The sequence below is a fragment of the Harmonia axyridis genome, chromosome 3, assembly GCF_914767665.1.
Source record: "Harmonia axyridis chromosome 3, icHarAxyr1.1, whole genome shotgun sequence".
Classification (NCBI taxonomy): domain Eukaryota; kingdom Metazoa; phylum Arthropoda; class Insecta; order Coleoptera; family Coccinellidae; genus Harmonia; species Harmonia axyridis.
The window spans coordinates 13,384,607-13,412,291 of record NC_059503.1 but is presented as its reverse complement, the minus strand read 5'-3'; the positions used below and the strand labels follow the sequence as shown (position 1 = coordinate 13,412,291).

At 34.2% G+C, this 27,685-nt stretch overlaps 1 protein-coding gene across 3 annotated transcripts in view; it reads right to left on the bottom strand.

Moving 5' to 3' along the window:
* Window positions 1–27,685, bottom strand: part of LOC123677155 (protein sickie) — a 190,000-nt gene that overhangs the window by 136,813 nt on the left and 25,502 nt on the right. For all 3 annotated transcript variants that reach the window (XM_045613695.1, XM_045613697.1, XM_045613696.1), the window contains exons 3-4: window positions 7,611–7,728; window positions 4,354–4,406 (exon numbers count right to left, since the gene is read on the bottom strand). In XM_045613695.1, coding sequence (XP_045469651.1) covers window positions 4,354–4,406; window positions 7,611–7,728 — 171 coding nt within the window. The remainder of the gene's footprint in view (window positions 1–4,353; window positions 4,407–7,610; window positions 7,729–27,685) is intronic.

The window sequence follows — 27,685 nt, the reverse complement described above, 5'->3', positions numbered from 1 at the left end:
TGAGTTACAGTTTCGTAGATTGAAATAGTTTTTGAAAAGCACTTCAAACTTTGAAATTGTTATTATAGAATGTTTCAGGTCTATGTGATAATGAGGTTTTTCGAGCGGACGTTCTCCGAAAAAGCGCTATATCATTTTGTCTCGATGTAAATAATTTTACAATTTCGATCCGAGAATGATCTTAAAAGCTAATGCTTCTTTCAATAATAACGAATCCGTGGTCAAATTCAAATATGACGATTTGTCAATGTCAGTTGTTTCAGAAAACAATTTAAAAAAATTGCACGCAATGGTTTGAAGCGATCTTTGATGATTACGTGAGATAGCGTTGAAATTGAAGATATCAGACCAGAAGGCAGTGGATTAGCTAATTTGCGTGAACAATGTTGGTCCACGAGAAAGTTTTGTTCGAATGGGTATACCAAGTACTAAAGGCAAAAACGCATCATCGATTCCAAACGCTTTTTGGAGTCGTCCAAACCGACCAAAATCTCAAACATCAGCTGGCAAAGTCATGGTATCCGTATTTTTGGAACGTGCAGGGTATATTGTTCATTGACTATTTTGACAAAGGTAAAATATTTGATATTACATAATGTTATTGGATCGATTAAGAGCAACAAAAATGTCTCAAATGCCAAAAAAAATTATCATTCACGAAGACAATATCTTGAATAATAATGAATAAGCTGAAACTTAAATGAAATCAATCAAACTCAAAACTCATATAAAATTCAATCAATACATAACAATTGAACAAGTTACAGCTGTAACAAGGATTAACAGAGCAACATTGTAAGTGCAAATTTTGAGACCGAAGACAATGTTTCATCTCAAAAGTGATCACAATAAATCTGATCGGGTTGTTTTTTTGCGTGTAGATATTATACAGAGTTAGAACTATTTAGATTAAGACACTACAGGGATATCGAATACCATCAGGAATTCAGGGTGGTTTAGACTAAAAAAAAAGTTGCGTTGTTTAGGGATGAGTGCGTTGGTGTGTACATATCCAAAATATTTCCAATGGTTCCCGAGATATCGCGAAAAATATAAAGATCGAGATTTTCTGTATAACTCATTTGTTTTTGAAGATAATTTCACAAAATTCAGTTTGTAGCCATTATCCAATATAGAGATGCTAATGATGTCGTCAGGTTTTTTCTGTTTGCCATTAATTCAGAGGCAGGATAGTCAAGTTTTTTCTTATGGACGCCAAATTGGTTCTCCTCATAGGATGTTTTATATAATTTGAAAAACTCAAGTGATGGTTTCCCATAACAACTGCCAACAAAGTTATTTGACAATTCTGGCTCCAGCCATAGTATAAGGAATTATACTATGCTCCAGCCTACTACTTTCACTATACAAATATATCGAGTCTATAAGCTACGCAAATTTGAACTTCCTCTTTATTTTTTGCTTAAGTAGTAGATTATGAAGAAACTGAGTTGAAATTTAATATTTAAGTATACGTAGGTAAAATAACCAAATGTTTATGCAAAATTGTAAGAGGATCATCAGAACTTCTCATCTAGAAAACCTAACCGACAGCAATTATATCATATAAATCACATCTCAAACATGGCTCTATACACTTTTGTGGTCATCAAGAGAGCAATAGATGCTCTCGAAAGCTTTTTTTTAGGAATTCTTTCTGTGGAAAAGTAAAAGTGTTGAAAACCACACTGAAATTGGCATGATAAATTCATCATTCCACAGTTATATTTCAAGTGCGTTAACATAACATCCATGCTCACAATGAGAGGAATTCAACAAAATAATATTTTGCATCTGTGCCGATTAAGCCATATTAAAGAGAATAATTGCCTAATTGACACTTATGAAGTCATTTCTGAGATTAGATATGCCAAGTGCAATTCCTTCAGCTATAATTTTAAATGTAGCGTGCCGTGAATTCATCAACTGAAATACATATTTCCATAGACAATGAGATCTAATAACTTATTATTATTTCATAATCCAAGGCTTTTCGGTGATATGAAATTAGTATTATGAAGGATATCATTTTCTCATGAAGTTAATAATTTGGGAGATGCCAATGTTAGTTATATGCGGATGGATTCAATCTTATCAATGAAATATATTGTTAAAAAAAGCATGTTTTGTACTCCTTAAATAACCAGAAAAATTTTCTAACTTCGTATACAAACAAAAATTAAAGCAAATTCTGAAATAGTATAAAATTTAAAAACATCATGCTGTCAATGATTGATTCTCACGAAATTTTTTATGATTTTTAAATTTCACTTATATCCAATATATTTTTTTAATTATTGACAAAACTGACTCAACAGTAATATTCAGACTCTGAACCTACCCTGAAAATATTTTCTCTACCACATTTCGTTCAGTAGTTTACAATTCATTCATAAAATTCGAAAATTACAGACATTTGGGCAATTTAGAGGAAAATGAAAGTTCCTTCATAGGAAGCTCATACCATTCATTTAATTGATATGGTGACGTAAATCAAAAAAATTCTTGCAGTTGGGCGATTAGTCCAATTTTATAAAAAAAAAATTGGTATTTTCCTCGAAGCTGCCACTTCTCCTGGACACAAGATACGGACTTAAAACCTCATCATGTTTCAGATCAGAGTTCGATCTTCAGAAAATGTATTTATTTGGGGGGTCTGTGACAAATATTTTAGAAGATATAACGATTTTTGTATATAGTTCCAATTTTTACGGTTTTTTCCCCAAACTTCGAATTCAGTTTTTCCTTGACCTGTTAGGTCTACGAAAAAGAGTTGGAAGTCATTGGGAAGTAATGGGAAGTCGTTGGGAAGTCATAAGAAGTCATTTTGTACAGTTTGGGGTACCTCGTTACGATGGACCTCCATGTTTTTCAACTCAAATGAAACGAGCATTTCAGCTTAACTAGAGAATCAAAAATTCTTTCTATTTTATAGTCATCTTGGATGATCATTCAAATTGGATTTCTAATCAATAAAAACCTCTGATTGGAAGCAAAGGGATAATAATAAAGATTAAGTTAGGAATTAACGAAGATTTTTCGGTAATTCTAATAGACGTTAAATTCCCTTTATTATCCGATTAAGAGTTGAGTTGTAATGAGTCCATTTCAGATCAATTTTCCCAAGTCTACTAGTCGCAGGTAGGTTCTTCGAAGTCATAAATTCAAAACCTTACATGGTAACAAACGCCCACGCTGAGCTTTGTCGGGTTCCGTAGTTACTAGTTATCAACGGATCTTCGTGTTTCAAGCTTCTTTTTGTATCTCATTTGAATATTCTCGAATATTCCCATGTTTTGATGGTGCAACTTAGAATTATACGATTGATTAAAATGTGAACATATGAGGATGATGTTGAATAGAGAAATAAATTATACCTATTCCATGTTGAAAACGGTGGACCTACCTGTTAAGTACTTAAAAAAAATGAAAAGCGGAATATACGATACATAGAGGTTTCAGAAAAAAGTATCTTAATTATTTAAGCTTAGTTGCGTTTGTTTCATGGCTGAAGTAACCAGAAACTCAAATGTTTTTCAAAAGGAAATATTCTGCATATTCTGATGCTCACTTGGAGCATCTAGAGAACAAAGACTTTCAAAAACCAGACGTGACAATTTGGAAAAAAATATAATTTTAATGATTTAATAAACTGTCAGGTCAATTTCGATAAATTATTCCACGATTTTGAAAAATAATCCCAATCATCATCTAACTGAGTTCGAATTGTACTTATTCATGGCAAATGAATGTAGTAGGTATTATTATTTTGTCTTTCAAACTTGCCACCAATTCGTTCAGTTGCTCTTACCAATTATTATATTATAATAGGTAAATGAAAGCCGTTTTTTTTTCCATTGAGCAAAAATTCTTGTAGAAAATAGATGTCCAGTTCATACCGAGGTTTATACCCTTTTAAGGCATTGAAGCAATTTGTCAAAAAATAATAAATAAACCTCAATCTTTTTTGACAACTTCTGATACAGAAAGAATAAAATAAGTTTTTGGGCCTGTACAATAGATATTACATACTTGAAAAGGTCTAGGTTAGTATATTTATTATAGGTATGTAAAGTATACGGGCGGCAAAGTTTCTTGAATACCTCCTTCTTTACCTGTTGCCTGTATCAAGCATCTAAAAAAGTAACTTGATAAGTATTTATAATCCTTTTCAAAATAGTAACCAGATACCCAAAGTAACTTTGAATGATCTTGAAGAAAGTAACCTCTGCTGTTACAAGATAATTCCCAAAAGGATCTATGACAACTCTGAATATAACAAGCAAGATAGGTATATTATTATCAAATTCCTAAAAAAATCTAACTCTACTACATATTAAGATTTCAACTTACCATTTGAGTTGGTGTTTTTGGTTTTCTATTCACGTCTGGAATTTTTTGGCACACTGTAAGAAACAAAGAATTCCCATCAGTAAAGAAATTAAATAAAAATCAGGAACAAAAATTTTTGAACAAATGACATTATGATTTTCCTAATTATGTAGCAGACAATGCAGTTTTTGAATCAGTGAATGGAATAAATCAGCAACCTATTCAGTTTCTATTAACCTAAAAATAAAACTTCTTTTGAAGTCCCAAGTTTCATGAATTTCTATAATTTATCTCTGATTTCATAGAAGTCAAATATAATTCTAAAATTAGGACTCATTGTTGAAAAATTATATATAGATATATAAGTTTTTTGAAAATGATTTTTTATAATTTTTTTGTGATATATGTGCAAACGGTCAATGCCTCTATCATATTTACTCGATGATTAATCCAATTAGGTTTCCTCGATTCAATCATTCCAAGAACAAAATAAACTCTATATCTTATTACTGATTCATTATTCTGATTAATGAAAGAATAATCTAGCAGAATTATTCTACACAAGAGTATCCCAAATCTTAGCGCCATAATTTATGATGGGTGTTTTTTTTCGAGGTATATAACTTTGGCATTACTGTTCAAGATGACGACCGATTTAACAGCTGTCAAGTGATTTATTCTCAGTTTGATTTGGCAATTCATCATGAATAGACTCACGTCTGAACAACGCTTACAAATAGTGCAATTTTATTTCGAAAATAATGGTTTTGTGCGGAATACGTATCGCGCACTACGTCCATCTTAGCGATGAAGCGCACTTCTGGTTAAATGGCTACGTCAAAAAACAAAACTACCGCACTTGGAGTGAAGCTAATCCTTAAGTGTATGTCGAAACACCGTTACATCCAGAAAAACTGACTGTTTGGTGCGCTTTTTGGGCTGGTGGAATCATTGGTCCGTACTTCTTCAAAAACTATGATGGCCAGAACGTTACAGTCAATGGTGATCGGTATAGAGCCATGATTACTAACTTTTTCATTCCTGAATTGAACAACCATGATGTCCAGGAGCTGTGGTTCCAACAAGACGGCGCAACATGTCACACAGCTCGTGCCACAATCGATTTATTGAAAGACACGTTTGGTGACCGCCTAATTTCACGTTTTGGACCTGTGAATTGGCCTCCAAGATTTTGTGATTCAACACCGCTAGACTACTTTCTGTAGGGCTATGTAAAGTCATTGGTCTATGCGGATAAGCCACAAACCCTTGACTATCTGGAAGACAACATTCGCCGTGTTATTGCCGATATACGGGCACAAATGTTGGAAAAAGTCATCGAAAATTGGACGTCCAGATTGGACTACATCCGAGCCAGCCGTGGCGGTCATATGCCAGAAATCATATTTAAAATGTAATGCCACAAGATTATCTTGCGGATAAATATAATGCATGTCAATCGAATTATCCATCGTTGTTTTATTGTAATTTAAAGTTCTATGGCTCTAAAAAAACACCCTTTATAAGTCATTTCCATGAAGATGAATATAAAGAATTATAGACTGATCGAGCACTATTGACTCGCCCTGTATATTTTCACATTTTCCAAAAAAAAAAAATTTGTTTTCATAAAAGCGCCGTTAATGACATATTAGGAAGCTTTGTCTAACTGTCTTCAGATTTGTGTTCACAAAACGAATTAGAGAAGACGCCCAAAACACTTCATCAAATTTCTCATCCTTTCTCGCAATTATTTTCAAATTTTTGTCATCTAAGACCAAGTGAATATAAATCTGCCACAATAAGTAATCTGCTCAGCATAAAACCTGAATAGTTTTGTGCCTATGGCACCTACCTAAACGATGCATTATCGTAGGCGTGTTACCAAGTGGTAACTTCAATTTTCAAGCAATTTGAATATTTATTTCATGTTGCATTTGCATTGTAATAGCCCACAATGTGTATTCCTACACAAGCTACGGAATATTATGAATCTCTTCTTGGCGCCATCGGTACAGCCGTACCCTATCAAAGGGGTGTAGCAGAAAAAATTACAATGAGAGGAAAGTCCGTGTTTCATATCTTTATGTCTGAGTTTGGACCTACAGTGACTCAACTTGCATAGGATGTATGTTGAGTCATGCTGTCGGGATATGTAGGCTAAATTTTTTTTTTTTTTGAAATCATTAAAGAGCAAATTCACACCACAAAATACGCTAATCCATTACCAAACATATGTAAAGGGTGTTTTTTTAGAGCTATAGAACTTTGAATTGCAATAAAACATCGATGGATTATTCGATTGACATGAATTTTATTTATCCTCAAGATAATCTTGTGGCATTACATTTTAAGTATGATTTCTGGTATATAACCGACAAGGCTGGCTCGGATGTAGTCCAATCTGGACGACCAATTTTCGATGACTTTTTCCAACATTTGTGGCCGCATATCGGCAATACCACGGCGAATGTTGTCTTCCAAATGGTCAAGGGTTTGTGGCTTATCCGCATAGACCAATGACTTTACATAGCCCCACAGAAAGTAGTCTAGCGGTGTTGAATCACAAAATCTTGGAGGCCAATTCACAGGTCCAAAACGTGAAATTAGGCGGTCACTAAACGTGTATTTCAATAAATCGATTGTGGCACGAGCTGTGTGACATGTTGCGCCGTCTTGTTGGAACCACAGCTCCTGGACATCATGGTTGTTCAATTTAGGAATGAAAAAGTTAGTAATCATGGCTCTATAACGATCACCATCGACTGTAACGTTCTGGCCATCATCGTTTTTGAAGAAGTACGGACCAATGATTCCACCAGCCCATAAAACGCACCAAACAGTCAGTTTTTCTAGATGTAACGGTGTTTCGACATACACTTGAGGATTAGCTTCAATCCATATGCGGCAGTTTTGTTTGTTGACGTAGCCATTCAACCAGAAGTGCGCTTCATCGCTAATGGACGTAGTGCGCGATACGTATTCCGCACAGAACCATTATTTTCGAAATGAAGTTGCACTATTTGCAAGCGTTGTTCAGGCGTGAGTCTACTCATGATGAATTGCCAACCCAAACTGAGAATAAATCACTTGACAGCTGTTAAATCGGTCGCCATCTTGAACAGTAATGCCAACTTAAAGTTATATACCTCAAAAAAAAACATCCGTTATATGAACTAAATATCTGTTTTTCTTACATTTATTTGGAGTAGAAATGGGATGAATCTCTAGATAAAGTCTTTATTTTCCAAAAAAATTCAAAACAAATGTTTACTTACTGACTGACTCGATGACTTCTGCAAGAAGTACTCCGTCGCTACAATCAGAAGCTAACGAATTGACACGTTTTTTACTTCTTGCTTTTTCCAGGTAGTGATTAGCCCAGTCAGTGTATATCTGAAAGAAAAAATGCATTTTTGATCAAATTATCACCAATATTCACCCAAACATCAATTTATATAATTATTTCATAGAAAACTTATTATAGTTTTCATTTTCAAACTTTTCCAGTACTTTCCAGAGTACTACATGATGATGTTCCGAGTTCATCACCTTATTGATAGATGTCACACGGAGCGGTATTCATTGAAATTTGTATATATTCGTTATTTCGTATTTTTCGTAATTTTCATTTTTGAGCAATTAGTACCTGAATTACAACAGAGTGGTTTTAATATTTTTGACGATGGAAGATTCGCGATAAAATTATTAATTTTGCTGCGAGAGCCTTTTTTCTCAAGAAATTTTAAGGCCTCAATAAATTTTGGACGAAGATTTAAAATAGCCTGAGTATTATGCTAAAAAGGGTTTTAAACAAGAATATCGAAGGTTGGACCGTTTGACCAAATTATTTTTATTTGGGAAGAATCAATATTTCCTACCATTGGTACCTGAAGTCACCAGCGAAACCCAGAAGTTGCATTAAGTTTATAGACTCACAGCTGAGGGAAAAATTAAGCATTTAATTTGTTTTAGAAATTCATATAGTTTACATGAAAAAAAAAACACAAGTTTGAATAATAATTTCAGAACTAATTTCAATAAAAAACAAATGATTACACAAATGGATTCTACTGAAAAAGGTGCCTGTTGAACGTTTTTGTTTTATGTTGACAGCATCAGTAATGAAGAAGTTATGGGAACTTTTCATTTCACGTCATTTTCCAATTTTCTATTATAGCTTGAAAACAGTTGAATTTATAAAGTTGCGGTTTTCACCGAATAAATTCTCACAAAAATCGAAACCGAAAATGTGCCATTCGTTTTTTCCTAGCTCAAAGAGATTTGGGAACCCGATACAATATTATTTTACGTCTATGAGCCGCTTTAGAGGAAAAACTCTTCGAGGACCCCGACTTCTTTTTTCGAAATAATAAGATAGGTACTAGCACAGCCGTCTTCAACAGTTGAAGACGGCTGTGGTTTTAGACATCAGATCGTCATAATCGATCGAAGTCACTTGTGAAACACGTGTTCTGAGAGTTCCGTTGTTTTCTCCAAAATGCCAAAATTTTTAGTGAATATTCTCTCGTGAAATTTATACAAGTGTATACTCAAGGTATTTACATCATATTGAACTTTTCTGTCGACATTTGGTAGCTGCTAAAGGCATTAAAAACAGATAACAACTTCAAAATTCTTCAATCAAAAATATTGGTAATATTTCAATCATTGGAAACATCTGTAGCAGTTTCACAAACAATCGTATGTGCGAACTGATTATTTCCTGTGAACTAAAGCCCACCATACACCTTCGGATTTCTAAATTGAAGACATCAAATTCTTTGGGGAGTTCAGTAAAGAATTCACCTGCTAATCTTGCTTCAACACTGTCTGAGAAGCAACTTTGGTGGCTACACCCCACTAGCTATGTCAAAGTCAACAGTTTTCGCAGTTCGACCAAATTCTAGCCAAACTGAGTATGCTCGATGGTATAGCTAACGATAATAATAATAATAATAATAATAAACCGACTTTATTCATCAACAATGTGTGCTGTGAAATCATACGGTGCTTTCTGATCGACTGGCAGTATGTATGGGAACATTCAAGATCCAGGGTGAACATGCTAGTACAATGAGGAACTGCCAAGCTGATATTTCAACCCTGCAGGAAGTTTATGGTAAAATAAACGAGTATTTGTCTACTGTGAAGTCTAGGGTGTCACAACTAGATGAAGTTTCTAAGACACTTGAGCAGGCACGTCATTTGGCAACATCTAATCTTACTACCTTATGATTCTTCAAGTACCCGAGTCTTCTATCATTGGAACAGCCTTCCAACGAAATTGCAGATATAATTTCAGCCAGTAGGTATGTTCAAGAATAGATTTGACACCTGAAGAACTAATTAACTAGTATAAAATTTTTCAGATTTGGCTTGTTGATGATATCGTTCTTGTAGCAATGTGTAAATTTCTATTGATGATTGGACATACTTTAATAATTTCACTTTCCTCAATTTTTTTTTCTATAGTTGTATTCTGTATAATTTAAAAGTTAGAGTTTATAGATTTAATGTACCTCAATTCTATAACTCTGTTTCATAATAGTAGATATTTTGAGTCGTTCTCGAGTTTCTGAAAGATAGCAGTTTAGAATATTCCTCATATATCTTGGTTTCTGCTCGAGATATTCGAAAAATTCTAAAACGCTATATTCAGTAATTTTCATAGTTTATATGATACTCACAACAGATTATAGAAATTTTCGTAGCACAGCACTTTAATCACAGTTTGATTACATTATATTCGTTAATATTCTGAGGTCTGAATATCTTAATATCAAAAATATTATAATTCTCAACAAAAAAGTGTTAAATCATCATTTAACGAAAAAGATACAGGATGAATCACAAGAAAAAAATAATACAAGTTGTTAGATGATTATCCAATATAATTTCAATCACAAACCATAAACAATGTTTATGATTGATTTTTCATAGATTAATATTATAATATTATTATTTATTATTATTATAATAAATAATATGATTCTCATCAAATATATATAATAAATATAAAATATTATAATATTATATATATATGATGAATATTATAATTCTCAACAAAAAAAGTGTTGAATCATAATTTAACGAAAAAGATACAGGATGAATCACAAGGAAAAAATAAGTTGTTAGATGACTATCCAATATAAATTCAATCACAAACCATAAACAATGTTTATCCATTGATTTTTCATGGATTATTTTAATTATTAGTAATAATATTACTGGAAGGAGAACGCATATATAGTAACATCATTTACAATCGAAATTTTCTTACATTACTAAATAATTAGGAATTTATTGGACGATTTTGGTATTCGTTTCTTCATATTTAACAGGAGGTCTAATTATCCTTAGACTTTGCTGTCCCACTTTCAAATATTTTCCTTGTACAAATAAGACACTTCACTCAGTCGAAATTTTCATACATAATATTAAAGAATTTATTGGACAATTTTGGTTTTCGTTTCTTCGAGCCTTTGACAGGAGCTCTGATTATCCTAATACTTTTTCGGTCCACTTGCAAATAGTATTTGGCCTTGTACAAATATGCTACTTCACTCAATGCTTTTTTTCATTGTTATCCATTCACATGGTGCCTCTTCGTTCAACAATTCATATATAGAAATTATTTCCAATGGTTGTTTTGACAACAGTCGTTTTATGCGGCTTGTTAGTTGGGAAGGAGATTTTTCTTGGAAATTGTTCAACCGGCTTCGGGTTGTCCTCGGAATTTCTTTTTTTTTGTGTATTACGTTATCATTTTATTTTTAAACGTGAACAAATAACTATATTATTCTTCCTCCCCTTGCGCTGCACCACTGTTGGTACCCTTCTTGAGGTTCTTCCTCTTGCAGCGACCTGGGCGGCCACCACCGAAGGGCGAAGGCTACACTCTGAATTTTAGGAATGCCTTCCTTATTTTCGGTATTATGAACATCATATTCATAAATATCGTCATTATTCATTTTTTGGTTATTTAATATTTCATTCGGTTTTGAAAAATGATCTATTTTTGTTTTATTATCCGTTCGTCCACATACGAAGTTTGTTCCTTCAACCTGTACCTCTTCGAATATTTCGTCTGGTAATAGATCCAGCATTTTGAAGAATTCATCATTCTGTTCGTGATCCATCCATGTCGATATTTTAATAAATAGATTAAACGTTTTTACTGTTTTTAGTTTTAGAACTCTCCGAAAATTTTACTTCTAAGTAGCACAACACAGTTTTCTAAATTTCCAATGCACCAAGAATTTAACACTGATATCACAACACTTCAATCACAGTTGTACAAATAAGCCACTTCACTCAGTGTTTTTTTTATTGTTTTCCATTCAAATGGTTCTCTATCGAGGTGGTATATAACTGTTAAAATATGTCTGTTGAGTTCCATTACCTACTTCATTTTTGAAATTATGAATATTATATTCATAGATATAGTTCGGAATTACTCTATATTCGCTAATATTTGAACTATTCATGTTTTGTGTATGCAGTATATCAGTTGGTTACGACCAACTGAAATATCATCCTCTAACATGTTTGCAGTCAAACATTCGAAATTTTTTCCTTCAACCCGTACACGCCTGTGTTGTGTACTCGCTAATTTCTACTTGAATATTTCGTCTGGCAATTGATCAATCATTTCAAACAATTCATTATTCTGTTTGTGATTCTTCGTTGTCGATGTTTGATATCGATCAGGTAAACGTTTTGTTCGAATATGTACCGAATGTTTCATTTTCTTCTTCAACATATTGAATTATTTTATATATTCTAAAATATCTTGTTAGTTAAACAAGTGTTTCTTTATTTTGTATTGTTGAATTTTGATTTTGATCGAGCATTTGACCTGAAATTTCTGGGTTTTTTTCGCACCTTTTCAATTGCATTTCGTATCTTTACACGACGGCATTTCGTTTGGTAATTCACCCAAAAAGTAATTCAGTGTATCCCATGGTACCGTCATTTTTCGTTGTCGACATCTGATGTTGATTGAACATCCAGTTTTTATCTCAAGATTCTAACATTTATGTTTCCTTTTCTACCATATAATTTTTGAAATGTTTTCCTCATATGGAGGTTCTTCTTGAAATATTTTATGTGAAAGTGGATGATAAGCTATTAGACCTGATAGTTTCTTTATTGTGAACTCAGTTGAATTCAATATTTTGTTCAATTTTGTTTTTTTTGTTTTGTTTTTTTTTTGTTTCTTCATTAACTTTGGAGCTATTATTCTTGTGTACGTTTTCCTCTGTTAATAGATTATGCTTGTTGAAGCCTTCATTATTCTGTTCGTGATCCATCGTTGTCGATATTTGATATCGATTAAACGTTTTGTTCGAAGAAGTTTTTTCATTTAATTCTTTATCAATTAAATTTAAATAGTCCTTGTCTTCTTATTTTTTTTTCACTATTCGTTTCAGTTGATCTCGATAGTTCTATATTCTCATGAGTAAAGAAAAATGTATCTGCTTATTCACAGAGAAATTCAAATTTTCATAAGGTAATATTCTCATATACATAGGTTATCACTATCTGAAATGCACCCATCTTACATGTGTATTGAATTGTACAATAAACTGCCTGATAGAATCAAACAGTTGAACGATTTCAAGAATTTCACAAATAAATGTCAGAGAATATTTTGTTGTTTTGAAAACACACTCGCTGTACGATTCTTTGGGGAAATATTTATTATTTTTGTAAATTTCACAACCTGACTTTTATGTTTTTTTATGTATTGTATTATGTATATTGTACAGACATACTATGAAATAAAGGGTATTATTTTTATTGATATTCCTGTCCTTTCAAAATTGCTACTTTGTTCCTCGCTTTATTCACATTATTTTTTATTTCTTTCCGGTCTTATTGTCAAATATTACACAGAGCGTTCTGAATTTCTTTCAATTCCATAGATTTTATGGAATATATGTAGATTATTTTTTCTTCAATATTAGTTGTACATAAATCAACTTGATGATGATTGAAATTGGTATTTAATGATTGATTTGCTACCCAAAATTTGCAACACAAAAGGGTTTTTATAAACCACCCCATTACAAATTACAATTTTAGAAATCTTTTGTTCTTGCGGTCATTTATCTCAAAAAGGAGTTTTTAGAAACTTGGGTCTCATAATGTGGTTATAAGTGGCTTTTAATGATACATTATCAAGGCCATAATTACTCATAGTGATGAAGAAGGAATATATAAGAGACACAAACTAAGTTATTTCAGTTTAAACAGAAGAAACCTGGAAGAGAGTCTAGTGTTTATTTACGATCGAAAAGTATTGTTGTGTTAAACCTGCAATCAAAATTTTGTTAAAAATTGTGATTAAAGTGTTGTGATATCTGAGTTGAAACTTATTAAATTTTTGGTGCATTGGAAATTTTTAAAAACTGTGTTGTGCTACGTAGAAGTGAAATTTTTGGAGAGTTCAAGAACTAAAAAGAGTAAAAACGTTCAATATATTCATTAAAATATCGACAACGATGGATTACAAATATAATGAAGAATTCTTCAAAATGCTGGATCTATTACCAGACGAAATATTCGAAGAGGCACAGGTTGAAGGAACAAACTTCGTATGTGGAGGAACGGATAATAACACAAAAATAGATAATAACGATATTTATGAATATGATGTTCATAGTACTGAAAATACAGAAGACATTCCTGAAATTAAGAAAGTAGAAATTCCGAGGACAACCCGACAACCCGGGTTGAAGCATTACCAAGAAAAGTGTCCTTCCCAACTGAAAAATCGCATACAACGATTGTTGTCAAAACAACCATTGGAAAAAATGTTGATATATGCGTTGTTGAACGAAGAGGCACCATGTGAATGGACAACAATGAAAAGAGCATTGAGTGAAGTAGCATATTCGTACAAGGACAAATACTATTTGCAAGTGGACCGAAAAAGTATTAGGATAATCAGAGCTCCTGTCAAAGGCACGATTAAACGAATACCAAAATTCTTGAATGTTATGTATTAAAATATAGTCTGTAAATGATGTAAATATGCGTTTTTCTTATTTATTTTTGTATTTTGAATCAACATGTATCCTTTTTGTTAAATAATGACTTCAAACCTTTTTTGTTGAGAATTATAATATTTTCGTTACTTAATCAAATTATTCACTTGAATTACTGATTAAAACATGTTACTTCGATGAATATTTGAGTGTTTATATGTATAAAAATATATTTATTTTGCTTGTTATTATTTTCTTATCCTTACATCAATATAATAGTATCCTTCCGAATGAAGAGATCTCAATGAGATAATTTTGTAAAGTTCAACCCAATGATGGTTTTGAGAATATTAGAAAGTTAGTTAATTATCTTCTTTATTACAAGTAGGTAGGTACCTGGAAAATAAAGAATGGGTTGGTCTGCAGCTATGAAAAGTATTTAAAAATGATTTCAAAATTCCGAGATAGTTATGGATTCAATAACTGTTTCACTTTAAATAATCCAGTGGCTGATATACATATTTGCTGCCTGTAGACTATTCAAGTTTTGCCGCCTCTGAATGATGATTACATAGTTCATAATCAAATCAATTGCATTTTCTATATAAATAAAATTATCACTTTATGATTTGTGCTCCATCCTCGTTGCATCAACTTTTCCCGGATGGTTAGGTTAGGTTAGTTAGGTTCAGTGGAGACGCTAGGGGCAGCCCAGGGGGGCCTGGCACCCCCCCAAATCCGGCCCATCTGTTTTTGAAAGCTGGCATCACCACTGGTTAGCATTATTGAGAACTAAGGTCAGATCCTTAATTATTTTCATACCAAATAATTGTCAAAAAGCATTAGCTATGCATACTCGAATTATGTAGCACTTTTAAAGAAATGTCTTCAAAGTATACAATACTCATATAATAATATATTTATTTTGTTTGTTAGTATTTTCTTATCACTCGAAGTGAATATGGGTTTCTATCCTACACCCATTTCCTGAAATTTTCATGAAAATCCATAAAGGCAATGAAGAGTTATGCCGATGTATTTTGTTTCTTGGGGAGGGGAACCGAAAAAATTTTTGACCACAACGTTTACTCATATCTGTAATGTGGATAAAAAAATTTGAACCAAATTACTCGAAATAATTTTTTTTATTACCAATTCGGTTGTTCTTTCCTCATACTGGATGTTCCTAAATTAGAGTTACATCAGAGAAAAATGAGAGATTCCTTGGATAGTTTTAGAGGGAATCAAAAGTCCCAAGAATTTAAGTCCGCAAACACTCTGTTTTCGAGATACATGGTATTTCTAGTGTGTCGTATTTTTTAGCGAGGCTTATATCAGTCTATCAAATCTTTATTAATCTTCGTTACAGAGTGGATAAATAAGTACCAAAACTCATAATTCATTCATTCATTACAGCTTACTAGCTGGATCTTCATAATAATTTGGAATTTGCTGAGGATTACTAGAGAGTTGTGTAAAATATTTTTCTCGAAATCGATAGCAGATACGATAAAACTATAACAAACCAAAAAAGGTAGTATTAGAACAGAGTTTCTTCTTACATTTTTTAAAATTCCAGCGGTTCACCAAAAAATAGTTCTGAAGGAAAGAATCAGGCATCCTTCCAGAAAAAATATCACCCTGTGGATTTGTATTCAAAATTAGCATATAACATGATTGAAACCTGTATCTCTAAGAAAGTGTTTGAAGACTCATGTTAAAGGACTTTTTTTCTTGAAACGACCCGAGAAATTAATCATTTTCATTTGTACCTCCAATTAAGTCAATTCAAAACTGATGTCTCCACAAATAAATTGCAATTTGAATGAAACACAAATAAATGGTACAACACATCCCAGACAATTTTTCTATGCAAATTCAGTTCTTTGATAACTACAGTATTGAAATTTTGTGACGAGAATGATACAAAAAGCCGAAAACAACGGATAAGTGTCCACCGATGACGAATGCAAAAATCACATATGGCAAATAAGAGGCCGAGAAAGCGGATAGATAAAACAAAAAATAATAAACCACGGACATAGATGTGCCTGTAGTTCAATATAAGTACTCCTCTTGAAAGCTATATAATAAACTCATGAACCGTATAAGGGTCCGATATTTTACTGCCGTGTGGATTTCGAAGGAAAGTAAAATGATTATTGGTTTATTTTATGGAAAAATTTTCGTTCTTCGTCTTTGCGATTTGATATTTTGGAAATCTTGGGGGGGGGCAATTACCCCAGTACCCCCTCATATCTACGCCCTTGCCTGTACAGTTATTTGTAAGAAACACCCTGTAGATAAAATAATAAGAGCAGGCATCTTAATCCTTAATTAATCGCGTAGTAAAATGGGTCATCTATTCATAGTGTTTCCGTGAAGAAAACCCCTCCAAACGTCACTGTGGTTCAAACCCGAGGCCAAATAATGAGAATCTTCCCCCATTTACATTGCATATTTCGAGCTACGCTAGTCGCTAAATGGCTTAGCTCAGCCACGAAATGAGAAATCTTGCCACATCTCGTCCTATTTAATACGGGTGGTGCACCCAACTAAATTGATGTAAATTTAATGAAAACGTTATGTTTCTCATTCAAGACACATGTGAATGCATAAAGACGACTTGTCACTACGGAATACAATAATCTTAGCGTAACCATAGAAAGTTGAATGGACTGACATTACTGCAACCGATTAAACAACAGAGATATGTACTAGAACATGACAATACAAGTAGAGACAGCAAAAACAATGACCGACAAGATATAAATAATATCTGGAATATGTCAGGGTGACTCACTCAGCCCAATGCTTTTTAACATCATCGTGGACAAAATTATAGAACATATGAGATCAATGAAAGGTTACAATATAATGAGTGGTGAAAATATGAATATAGTATGCTACACCAATGACACAGACAACTTACAAACACTGCTATACCGATTGGTCGGAGCCGCCAAAAACTACAACATGGAAGTGTCAAATGAAAAGTCTAAGCGTGTCTTACTGTGTGTAAAAAACCACTAAGATGTGAGCTAGAAATACAAAGATACTGAATAACAGATCATGAGCTTCAAATACGTTCCAGAGACATACAAGAAGTAAAGGAGCAAGCTATAAAAGGAGTATCAGCATGATACTGCGAATGACTATGTAATAAGCCAATTTAATAAAGATAGCAGAACGAAACACCTACTTAGAACCATCGAGATGAGAACTTTACGATGCATAGCAGGCAAACCACTGAGGGATAGAATTCCAAACCAACAGATAAGAAGGCAATGTAAGATACAGGATATAATAAAATTGGTTACAAAAAAAAGGAATGGAACGAACATGTAGAAATGAATAAAGCAAGGTCTAATAAGAGAGAAGAAGAATTAAGCAACAGGTGCTAGGTACAATACAATATCAACATTGATATTGAATACAATATATTTTAATTTCTAGATACAAAATATCCAATAAAATCCAGAAAAACCTACCGGATAAAACGATTGAGAAAATCAAGAATATTTGCAACGTCATCTTGAATACAAGAATCTTCCCCAATCGATGGAAAACGACCGAAACAATCATGATATCCAAGGGGAAAAATTCAAAACAGATCCGAAAATCTGGAGACCCATAAGTATACTTTTGAGCTTTTGCAAACTGGAAGAGAAACTAAAAGGCCACCATAAGAACTTTTAGAAGGAGAAAAGAAAGGAGTACCCAACTGATAAGAATAACAAAATGATAAAATATAAAATTCTATAATGTCTATAAAAAAGTCATATCTGGAAAAACAAAATCTACGTCAGAGTGAATGAAGAAACCTCCGAGGAGGGAAACATTGTGGCAGGAGTGCCACAAGGCTCATCAATAGAACCGATATTATTTAACATCTACACAAGCAACATACCAATAAATTAGGATACAACGTTAGGACTATACGTAGATGACGATGCAGCTTTAGCGTCAGCAAAACAGAAAAAAGTACGACAAGAAAACTGCAAAAATAAGTAGCCAAGTAAGTAGTAAGTCGAATCTGCAGCTAAAAAATTTAAGTTGAAACATATACCTATGATGTTCCATTTAAAAAACCCCAACTCTCCTTTATATCTTTAAAATAGAGATTAATTTTCATAATCTATTATGATTATCACTTGAACCATAAAGATTACTGAAAAAAAGTTTTCGAATCCCGAACAGAAACCAAAATAGAAGCAATAACTGATGCTGGATTATAACTAATAAACTATAACTACCATTAGAGACATAATGTTCTTTTTATTGACAAACTTTCTCTGAATTGTTGGTATTTTCTGTGGGGCTCCAGCCTCAAAGCTAATATAATGTATTGTAAGGTGTTATTTCATTGTCAAATATAAATCAATATTCAGGGTAAAATTGTATTGGAAAGCTGTTTGTGTCCCTACTAGACAGAAGCAAATTATTTTAGGAAGTACAGGGAATGGGCTTGCAGAAATTCCAGGCAGTAAAGGCATAAGTATGAGTAATATGCTTCCTCTGATGGTTTTAGACGAAAATTATAGTATATTATTCAACGAGCGGTAATGTAGGTCATAACTCACGCAGATGAAGTTTGCAGCACGAGCCGCAGGCGAGTGCTGTAATTCATCAAGTGAGTTATGACTATTACCGCAAGTTGAATACTATACTTCATCTACGACTATAACAATGAATACTAAAATTCGAGATAGAGAAAGAACTTTATTAACAAACCTTGATATTTACCAATAAACGTCAAAATTGTCAAAGTGACCTTTCTCCCCTCAATAACAATAATGGAATGTTCCCTTTCGGCCAACCGAATAGAAGCACAGAAGTATAGAACCATCTTTTCCGATTTATTATAGTGAGTTATATAACTCACGTTGTTTGTTAATAGATTCTCTTTATAAGTTAAATAATGAAGATATAAATCAATAGGAGTAGATAAAATCTATTATTACTTCATTTGTTTTTCATTTAATTGTATTTTCATTCATTTCATCGAAATTTTTCCACGTGAGATTTTTTTTTAACTTTAGTTGGCTGCATATTCAGATTATTTACTCGTCAGATCCACCACTCAATGCACCAAATTTTCAATTGATAACGGTCCACACCTACTCGCTTATCTCGGATTAGAACGAATGCCTTTCAGTCTCGTTCAGGTGTGAAACCCAACAAGAAGAACTTCACACAACTCCATAATTATCACCCAGAGGAATGGAGGGCCTATTAAATCTAATTGGACAGTGGATCCGTTGAGCTGGTGAATTTCAAAGTCATTCCCAGTCCTGCTGAACCGAATTGGTGTATCTGAATTGGTTAATCAAAATGGATGCCGGCGTATTGAAGGCACGATTCAATTAGGGCATTATTGTTAAGGGTTACAGGTGTTAATGAAGAGACATGTTGGATGTTGAGATAGATATATATAGGATTGTAGGACATAGTCTTGTGCAGGAATTGTTGTTTAGTAGGTGCGACATGATTCATTGATTAATGTTGCTTTTTTCTTTTAATGGCCCTTTTTTGGAATAGTTCACAACTTCAAATAGAATCTGAAGCTCAACAGAGTAGGTATGTATGAGCAAATAAAAAAAAAAACGAGGGAAAAGTACTGATGTGTCACAGGTCTTCTTTTTGTATAAGGACTGGAATTTTATTCCACACGCCCTTCTATATTTTCACAAATTTTCTACTGTTGTATTGTATTGGGAGTATTTTCTCCCTTCTGCATGTCACTTTTTCATTCTATTTGGTTATTTGAAAGAGGTATTTCGCTTATCAGTCTTTCTTATTGGGATTTGTATAATCTTTCTTAATTCCCTATTCTCATGCTTTCTTTGTTTGTTAACTATTTCCTCAATCGTTTTAATTTTCAATTCTTCTCTGATTCGTTGGTTGCTTATTGGGCGCCAACTGCTGTTCTGATTACTGTATTTAATGTACTTTGCAACTAGTCTTTCTTATTGTCTTTCGTTTTATACCAGCTTACTAATACATACGTATTGCTTGGTATTAGCACTATTTTTATTATCTTCAGCTTGTTTTCTAAGGAAAGTTTACTTTTTGGGTTGTGCATTTGCCACGCCAAAATCGTGAAGGTTTTTCCATGTGAACAATTTTTGTTACTTAAATAGTGTAGTCGTTTTTTGCAAGTTTTTTTAAATTTTACAACAAACCAGCTGTTCTAGGAGATTCAAAATCGAGGTTTAGTGGTTGTTAAAATGCCTACGCGGAATTTATCGCCAGCTAAGTAAATTTGAAAGAGGTCCAATTATTGGTCTACGGGAAGCGGGGTTGTCATTTCGAGAAATCACTAACAGTACGAGCAGAAATCCTTCTATTTGTATGAGATGTTGTCAAGCGTGGTTTCATAATGCCCAAAATCGAGGAAGAGCAGGCACCGGGCGTCTAAGGGGTACAAATGAAGTTCAAGATCGACGTCTAAGACTCATGGCCATTAGAGACCGATTTGCGGCTACTCGATCTTTGGCTGATGAGTAGTAAAGAGAACAAGGCTATCCTGTAACTGTCCGAATGGTTTACCGCCAGATAAGGTATTTTGTACTGCAGCATTATCGACCCCATTTTGTGTTACCTCAAACGGTTGAGCATCGCCGGCAACGATTACAGTGGTGCAGAAAACGTCGACATTGGAATGTGGAATGGCATCATGATGGCCGAAGAAGGGTTAGACGAAGTCGAGGAGGAAGAAGTGAACCTCGGTTTGATGTTGAGCGTCATGTACACCGGACAGTAGGCGTTATGGTATGGGGTGGTATTGCACATGCAAGTAGGTCACCTTTAGTCTTTATTCGAGGTTACATGACAGCGCTGCGTTACCTTCAAAAAATAGTGGAGCCATATGTTCTCCCTTGCCTTAACTGACTCGAGAATCCAATATTTCAGCAAGATAATGCCCGATCTCATGTTGCCAGAGTTATTTTGAACTTTTTTGAAGCGACCTATGTAAATCTTTTGCCATGGCCGTCCAGATCCCCCGATCTTTCGGCCATAGAGCATATTTGGGACATAATGGAAGGAAGGCTTGGAAATTTATCCCAGATCCCACAGACTTAGGCGGCTCTGAGACATGAAGTACAGGTAGCTTCGGATAGTATCCCTCAAAAAGAAATAGACCATGTTATTGCATCAATGCCGAGACGTGTTGAGGAGTGTATAGATAATCGCGGTGGACAAACACATTATCAACAAATTTATTAAAAAAAATTGTAAACCCTTCGTTTTTCTCTCCAAATTTCAATCATACTTTCTAAGTTTCACCGAAAAAATTTAAAATTTAAATAGCTCCTCCTGGGTGTTGCTGTTTCTTTGTCAGTTAGTATACCACCATATTAACGGCTATATTGGAAGATCTTTGCACACCAAAATCTAAAAAAATTGTGCGATCTTATTACGAGATAATTGAGACGTTTCATACTTAAAACTCACTCTGTATATAAGCCGCTTGCTTTTCGAATGGTTTTTCAAAATGGTAGAAAATGATAAACCACTGAATAAGATCGCAGTGATCTCAAAATTTGATGGTCGACCCAAATGTATCTCATCCCATAAACCCAGAATCGTGCGTCCTAAATTTTAGCCAACAAAGGCTTTAAGATTGCCGTAGACGGGGTAGACACATTCCCACCCCCAGCCCACTGTAGTTGATCGAATTTTGATGAGCCATTCATCGATCCGGCCGTCGAGAAAAACAGACCCAGCCTCCTCAATTCAGGTCGAGGTATTCCCATTATTCGATGACAAGCTGATAAAATTCTAAAATTGGAGTTGTGTTGTTCCCTACTTGTCGCGTGGCTTCCAATTTCGTTACTTCGTCAACATTCAACAACAGGGGTACAGGCGGACAGGGTTGGAGCAGGAGGATGAAATATGAACCGACAAGGAACGCCAAAGCGTCTGGTATAATTCACACATGATTTATCTCATCTCCATTTACGTGATGGGAATTTTGGTCCGATATGAATTTCAGGAGGACGGTGTCGACAGATTTCCTCATCAGAATGGAATAACCGACTATAATGATTTCATACTCAAACACATCTCTTTAGGCTTACTGTACTCTGGCAAATTTTTAGTATCGGTGATTAAATTATTTAGTCTCCTGAAAGTTGCCTACTGCTAGAACCAAGCACCCACTAGCGATTGAATAATTGCTTCACAACAACAGTTTCAAAATGGATTTCGTTTAGAATTTGTGCGATTGTACAGAAAATATTTGATCCATCCACCAATCAGCGCAAAGTTTATCAATGCACAATTTCACAATTTGTTTGAAAATTGGAAAAAAATATCCCAATAAGTTCTCCAAGTATTTGAGTACATCCAATTTCTCGACAAATTGCGTACATAATTCACATCACATCTTTTTCTTTAAATTTTATTTAGATTATTTATATATCAGCACACATTATTCGACTATTTTATCATAATTCGCTGGGTGTGATTTGATTGCTTGGATAAACAATTCGATGTCTAGTGATATGATTCAGGGAAGAGTAGACTGCAACTGATGAACTGAGCAACTTTAATTTTCCAGTGTGCGGAGACAGGAATGAATATATACGTTCCATTTTTGCCGGCAACTATTGAGTAATAAACATAGATAGGGGGAGCTTATGTCATTTTCAGAGAGCAAATTTTGTCCCCAACATGAACTATCGAATTTGACATGAAGGGCGAGGAAATTAAAACATATCAGAGATATGATATTTCACTCAATTCGCGAGTTTCTCCACAAAGAACGCACTTCCTATGTCTCATAGTGAATCAATGTTTCATATCAACTCGAAATGTATTGAAATAAATGCCTAAATACATCATAAATTCAGAAAACAAACTTCAAGCGCGCCAAACGACGTGAAACAACCGATGACACTAGGAGAACAAAAGATGCCAAACCTTGGATTTCAGCTGGTAGATACAGAAAATAATAAATATTCTGCATAGTATAAATTCGACAATTACGAAAAATATCGGATTCCAAATATTCAAATTTGGATATTTAATTGAGAATCACTCAAATAAATATATTTCATTCAATATATTATACATTCATAATGATATAGTGAAATTGTGCATTTGAAAATATATCACAATCCAACAACGTAATCTAACCATGTTGGGGACATGTAAAAATTGCTTATACTCCCTCTATCAATGTTTATTACTCTATGGATGAATAGAATATCGCATGGTGAATAGAGCGTGTTGCAATTTTTTAGTTGCCGAAACTAAATAATCGCCTGTGGCCGAGTTCTCATAAGAACTAATATGTTCTAGATTTGGGATTGAAAAGTTGCACACAGGCGTTAATGAAGTTATTCCAACATAAAAATTCCAACACACTATATTCACCTGGCAATAGGAGCATGGTTCCAGCAGCAGGCAACTTTGAGACGACCAAATAATTTAATCACCGAGAATAAAAAGTTGCGAGTGTGCAAGAGTTGTAATACAGAATTTGCAAAGATACGTCTCGACATATAAATTACATATCTAATGCTAGGCACAGAGATAACATGAAAATCTTTATTGAATTCTCTCCCGTGATCTGTCATGAGTTTGTAGTATTCTTAGATATTTTTAGTTATTTACTCCAATATTTTTTGAGTTATTACAAAACTTTCATTCAGGTGGGAAGTAAGAAATGTCCTCTTTGCGGAGAAAAGCATGTATTGAGTATTACAGGTTGGTGTCTGAAATGTGTTTTCGTTTCAAATCCTCCCCATCTGTCAATTTTGTCAGAACATATTGGGGACAATATAAGCTCACTGATAATGACGTATGTTCCCTCTTTCTATGTTTATTACTCTAAGGGTGACATCAAAGAATGCACTCGCATTGGAACGTATAGAAAATGCAAGTAATGCTATTAACAATGTAGGAGCAACCTGGGGTCCCGAATATAGGACGATATTGATAAATATTCTTTTTGGTAATAAATGAAGAAACCAGACCCATACAGACAACTTTTTTTTGAAGCAGGTGTATTAATTAATCTCATACAGAAAAAAAAAAAAAATCAGGCTTTTTAATTTTTTCGAATTTCGTCTTTGATTGTTTTCTGCTATGAAGAAATTATATCAGATTAACTCGGCATGTTATGACAAAACTTAGCAACTCAAGTCAAATATTCAATAAAATATACTTTTCGGCTTGAAACGAAAAGAAAGAACAGATATTGACATTTCGATGAAAAGGCAGCTCTTTCTGGGATTTTGATTTCTAGACTTTTATTCGAAGAATTTACTGTCAATGTGTTATTATTGTTGAATTAAATATTAGAATTTCTTTGATATAACTTTTTTATAGGAGAAACGATCGAAGTTGGATGACGAAATTTGAAAAAATTAAAAAGTTGGAAGCATTCATTTTTTCTGAGCATACCATACGTTTCTTGGAAAAATCTTGGGTCATGTTGGGTAGGCTGATCCGCCTGTAATATTCGATCAAAAGAAGAATAACAAAATACCATCATTTGTAGCCGTGGCAGTCAGAACAATGACTAAGGTATAGATTTAGACGATTTTCATGCAACTGTCGATATCTCTAAAACTAAGACACTATTACTAAAATCAAATTTGGATATTCTAATCGGAAATGATCTAAGCTATCAGCATACGCCGGGTTGACGTCGGTTTACGGGACACCCTGTTTATGAAAATAATTTTGAATTGTGCTTCTGATTACCCTATCCACATCACACAAAATTTGTTTTCAAAATAGCTTCATTTACTCCCTAATAAATAGTCAGTCGTGGGCCACCCGGTATATATAAAATAGCAATTGGTTCGAAATTTCGAGTCAATAGCGGCGTCAGAACTATAGAAAATTCAATGATAATCTTGTAAAAAAAAGGAGAGCACTGAGATGAAGTCAGGAGCCTTCAAGCGCTCGTCATTAATAAGATTAATGAATCAAGCTGAAGTCACTATATGTTGACGATGCAAGAGGAAAGTTTAATTGAGTCGCGATGATCACTGATGGTATTATGTTCTTTCTAACTTCAATTTTTCTCATCCCTTGCAAATTATATATATATAGTTCGTAAGGCATATTAACACTCAATTCTGGGATTGGTGTTTCCTCATTGCGGAGAATCTTCAACTTCTTCGATAGCTCAAATGCTGGAGCATCGGACTAGTAATTCGGAGGTTGCGGGTTCGAGTCCCGCTCGAGAAGGTACTTTTTTCAGAATTGAAAAAAATTGTCATAAAATTAATTTCATTAATGAGAAAATTGCGCTCTTAGCGGATAAACAGTTCTGTGTTCTGCATAAGCGCAGATAGCGCATGAATTAGAGATAGCTCAAAAGCTCCCGATTTCCCATCAACGCTATCCCCATTCTTTTCACCTTATTCCCTCCAAAACTGCCTAACTCCCCTAAAAACTCTCCCTAACGCTATCCAGGATCTCTGAGACGATCCTGCACCATCCCGAAAAGTAGCTACGATCCCAGACAAACGCGGCATCTCCCCCTCCAACCCTATTTAGTGCTATTTCTGACTCAAATACGACAAGATTACGTGAGCTGCATTATTTACACCACCTTTATCCCGCGTCTCAGCCCAAAATCTATACTGGCGACCAGTTTCCGGAGGAAAATGCGAAAAAGGCAGATCGAATCGAGCGGTCCCAGGGCGAAAACATTGGCCATCAGTCTTTTCCGTCTAGGGATTATACCGATGTTAAGTTCGTGTTAAATTCCAATTCGGAAAAGAGGTTTATTGTGGAAGGGAGGAATGCTGGATGAGCCAGATGGTTTATTGAATGGTGTCGTCCGCAGTTCCATCGCGTGGTCTTGGCGGGGCGGATATTCATCTATAACTTTGTCGGGGAAATCTGAATGCTGAACGGGGTTTTGGGGGTAGTTAGAGTTTTGTTGGGAGTGGAGGGTTTAGCTTATCGGAGGGAATTCGCTTTTGTAGTCTTCGAAATTGGGAGAAGAATACGCTTAGCATGGGCAGCCTTCGGCAAACTGAGTTTCATATTTAAGGACAAAAACATTTCTCATAGTAGTACTAGTACTTTGCACTCAAAACGCAAAACCTACGACAGCTGTATATTACCAGTGGCAACTTATTGTCTAGAAACTATGGCAATAACAAAAAAGTGGCAGAACGACTGAGATAAACTCAAAGGGTCATGGAAAGGATTATGCTGGGTATAAGCTTGAGGGACAGAATTCCGAACACCAAAATACGAAAAAAGACCAGGGTAATTGACATCATGAGTAGAATAGCGAAACTTAGGTGGCAGTGGGTGGCAGAGTGCGGAGAGTTGGTCACACAAAGTGACGTTTTGGAAACCCCGAGAGACGAAAAGAAACATAGGAAGACCGAGAAAAAGATGGATAGACGACATAGTCGATGTAGCCGTTAAGCAATGGATGAGAACAGCACAAAATACAGAGAAGCATGGAAAAAACTGGAAGAGGCCTATGTCCGACACTGGATAAAAGAGGTCTGAAGAAGAAGAAGAAGTCTTGGATACAGAGTGTCAGCGTTCAGTTCATAGTTGCAAAAGAGTAAATACAAAGAAAAGGAAACAAGTCAAAGTTACAACATTAACACTAAGAGACAATCTCTTATGATAATAGGACCTTCAGTACTTGTAGATTGTTTGAAGCTATTCCCGGCTCAAAATTGGAAAATTACAGACATAGTAACGGAATGATAAATATGATACTTGAGAGATCATGATAATAGCAGAGCGATGCATGTCAAGATGATAAACACTTTTGGTGGTTTAAAAAACTAAATGATGATGACAATATGGATGGTTTCTCTTTTTTGTACATAAATTTCAGGAAATGCGTGAAATATTCAAATCAGATAATAGATATTTGTTTTACTAGGCAGCAAAATAGTAGATTGACTGCCGCGGCTGATAGTTCATAGGAATTCAATCTACTACTTTGAATTCAGCCATAGTTTGATAACTCATGAAATATCTGAAAATTTTTTGGAAAAATATCGGATATATTCATATTATGGTTACTGCGACTTAGAAGTAAGAAATAAGGGAGGTGGCAAAAAATAATGATTTCCGAAATATGTAGAAAGTTTTATTCCCATTGAGAGTAATCATTTTGCTGCCTAGACCGGAAAGTGGTTACTTTGCTGCCTAGGCCGTAAAAGTAATACTTTGCCATTGATTTGTGTCTGCAAACTCAATATTTGCTGTCATTTAGAGGAAGGTGGTGTTTCTTAAATTTTCAGCCATAGATTTATCGAAAAGCATCCCGTTATGGGTTTTTAAAAAAGTCATTCGTTTCAAATATATTGAGTTTTATACTTCACCTTTTTATATCAAATATTTTTCATTTA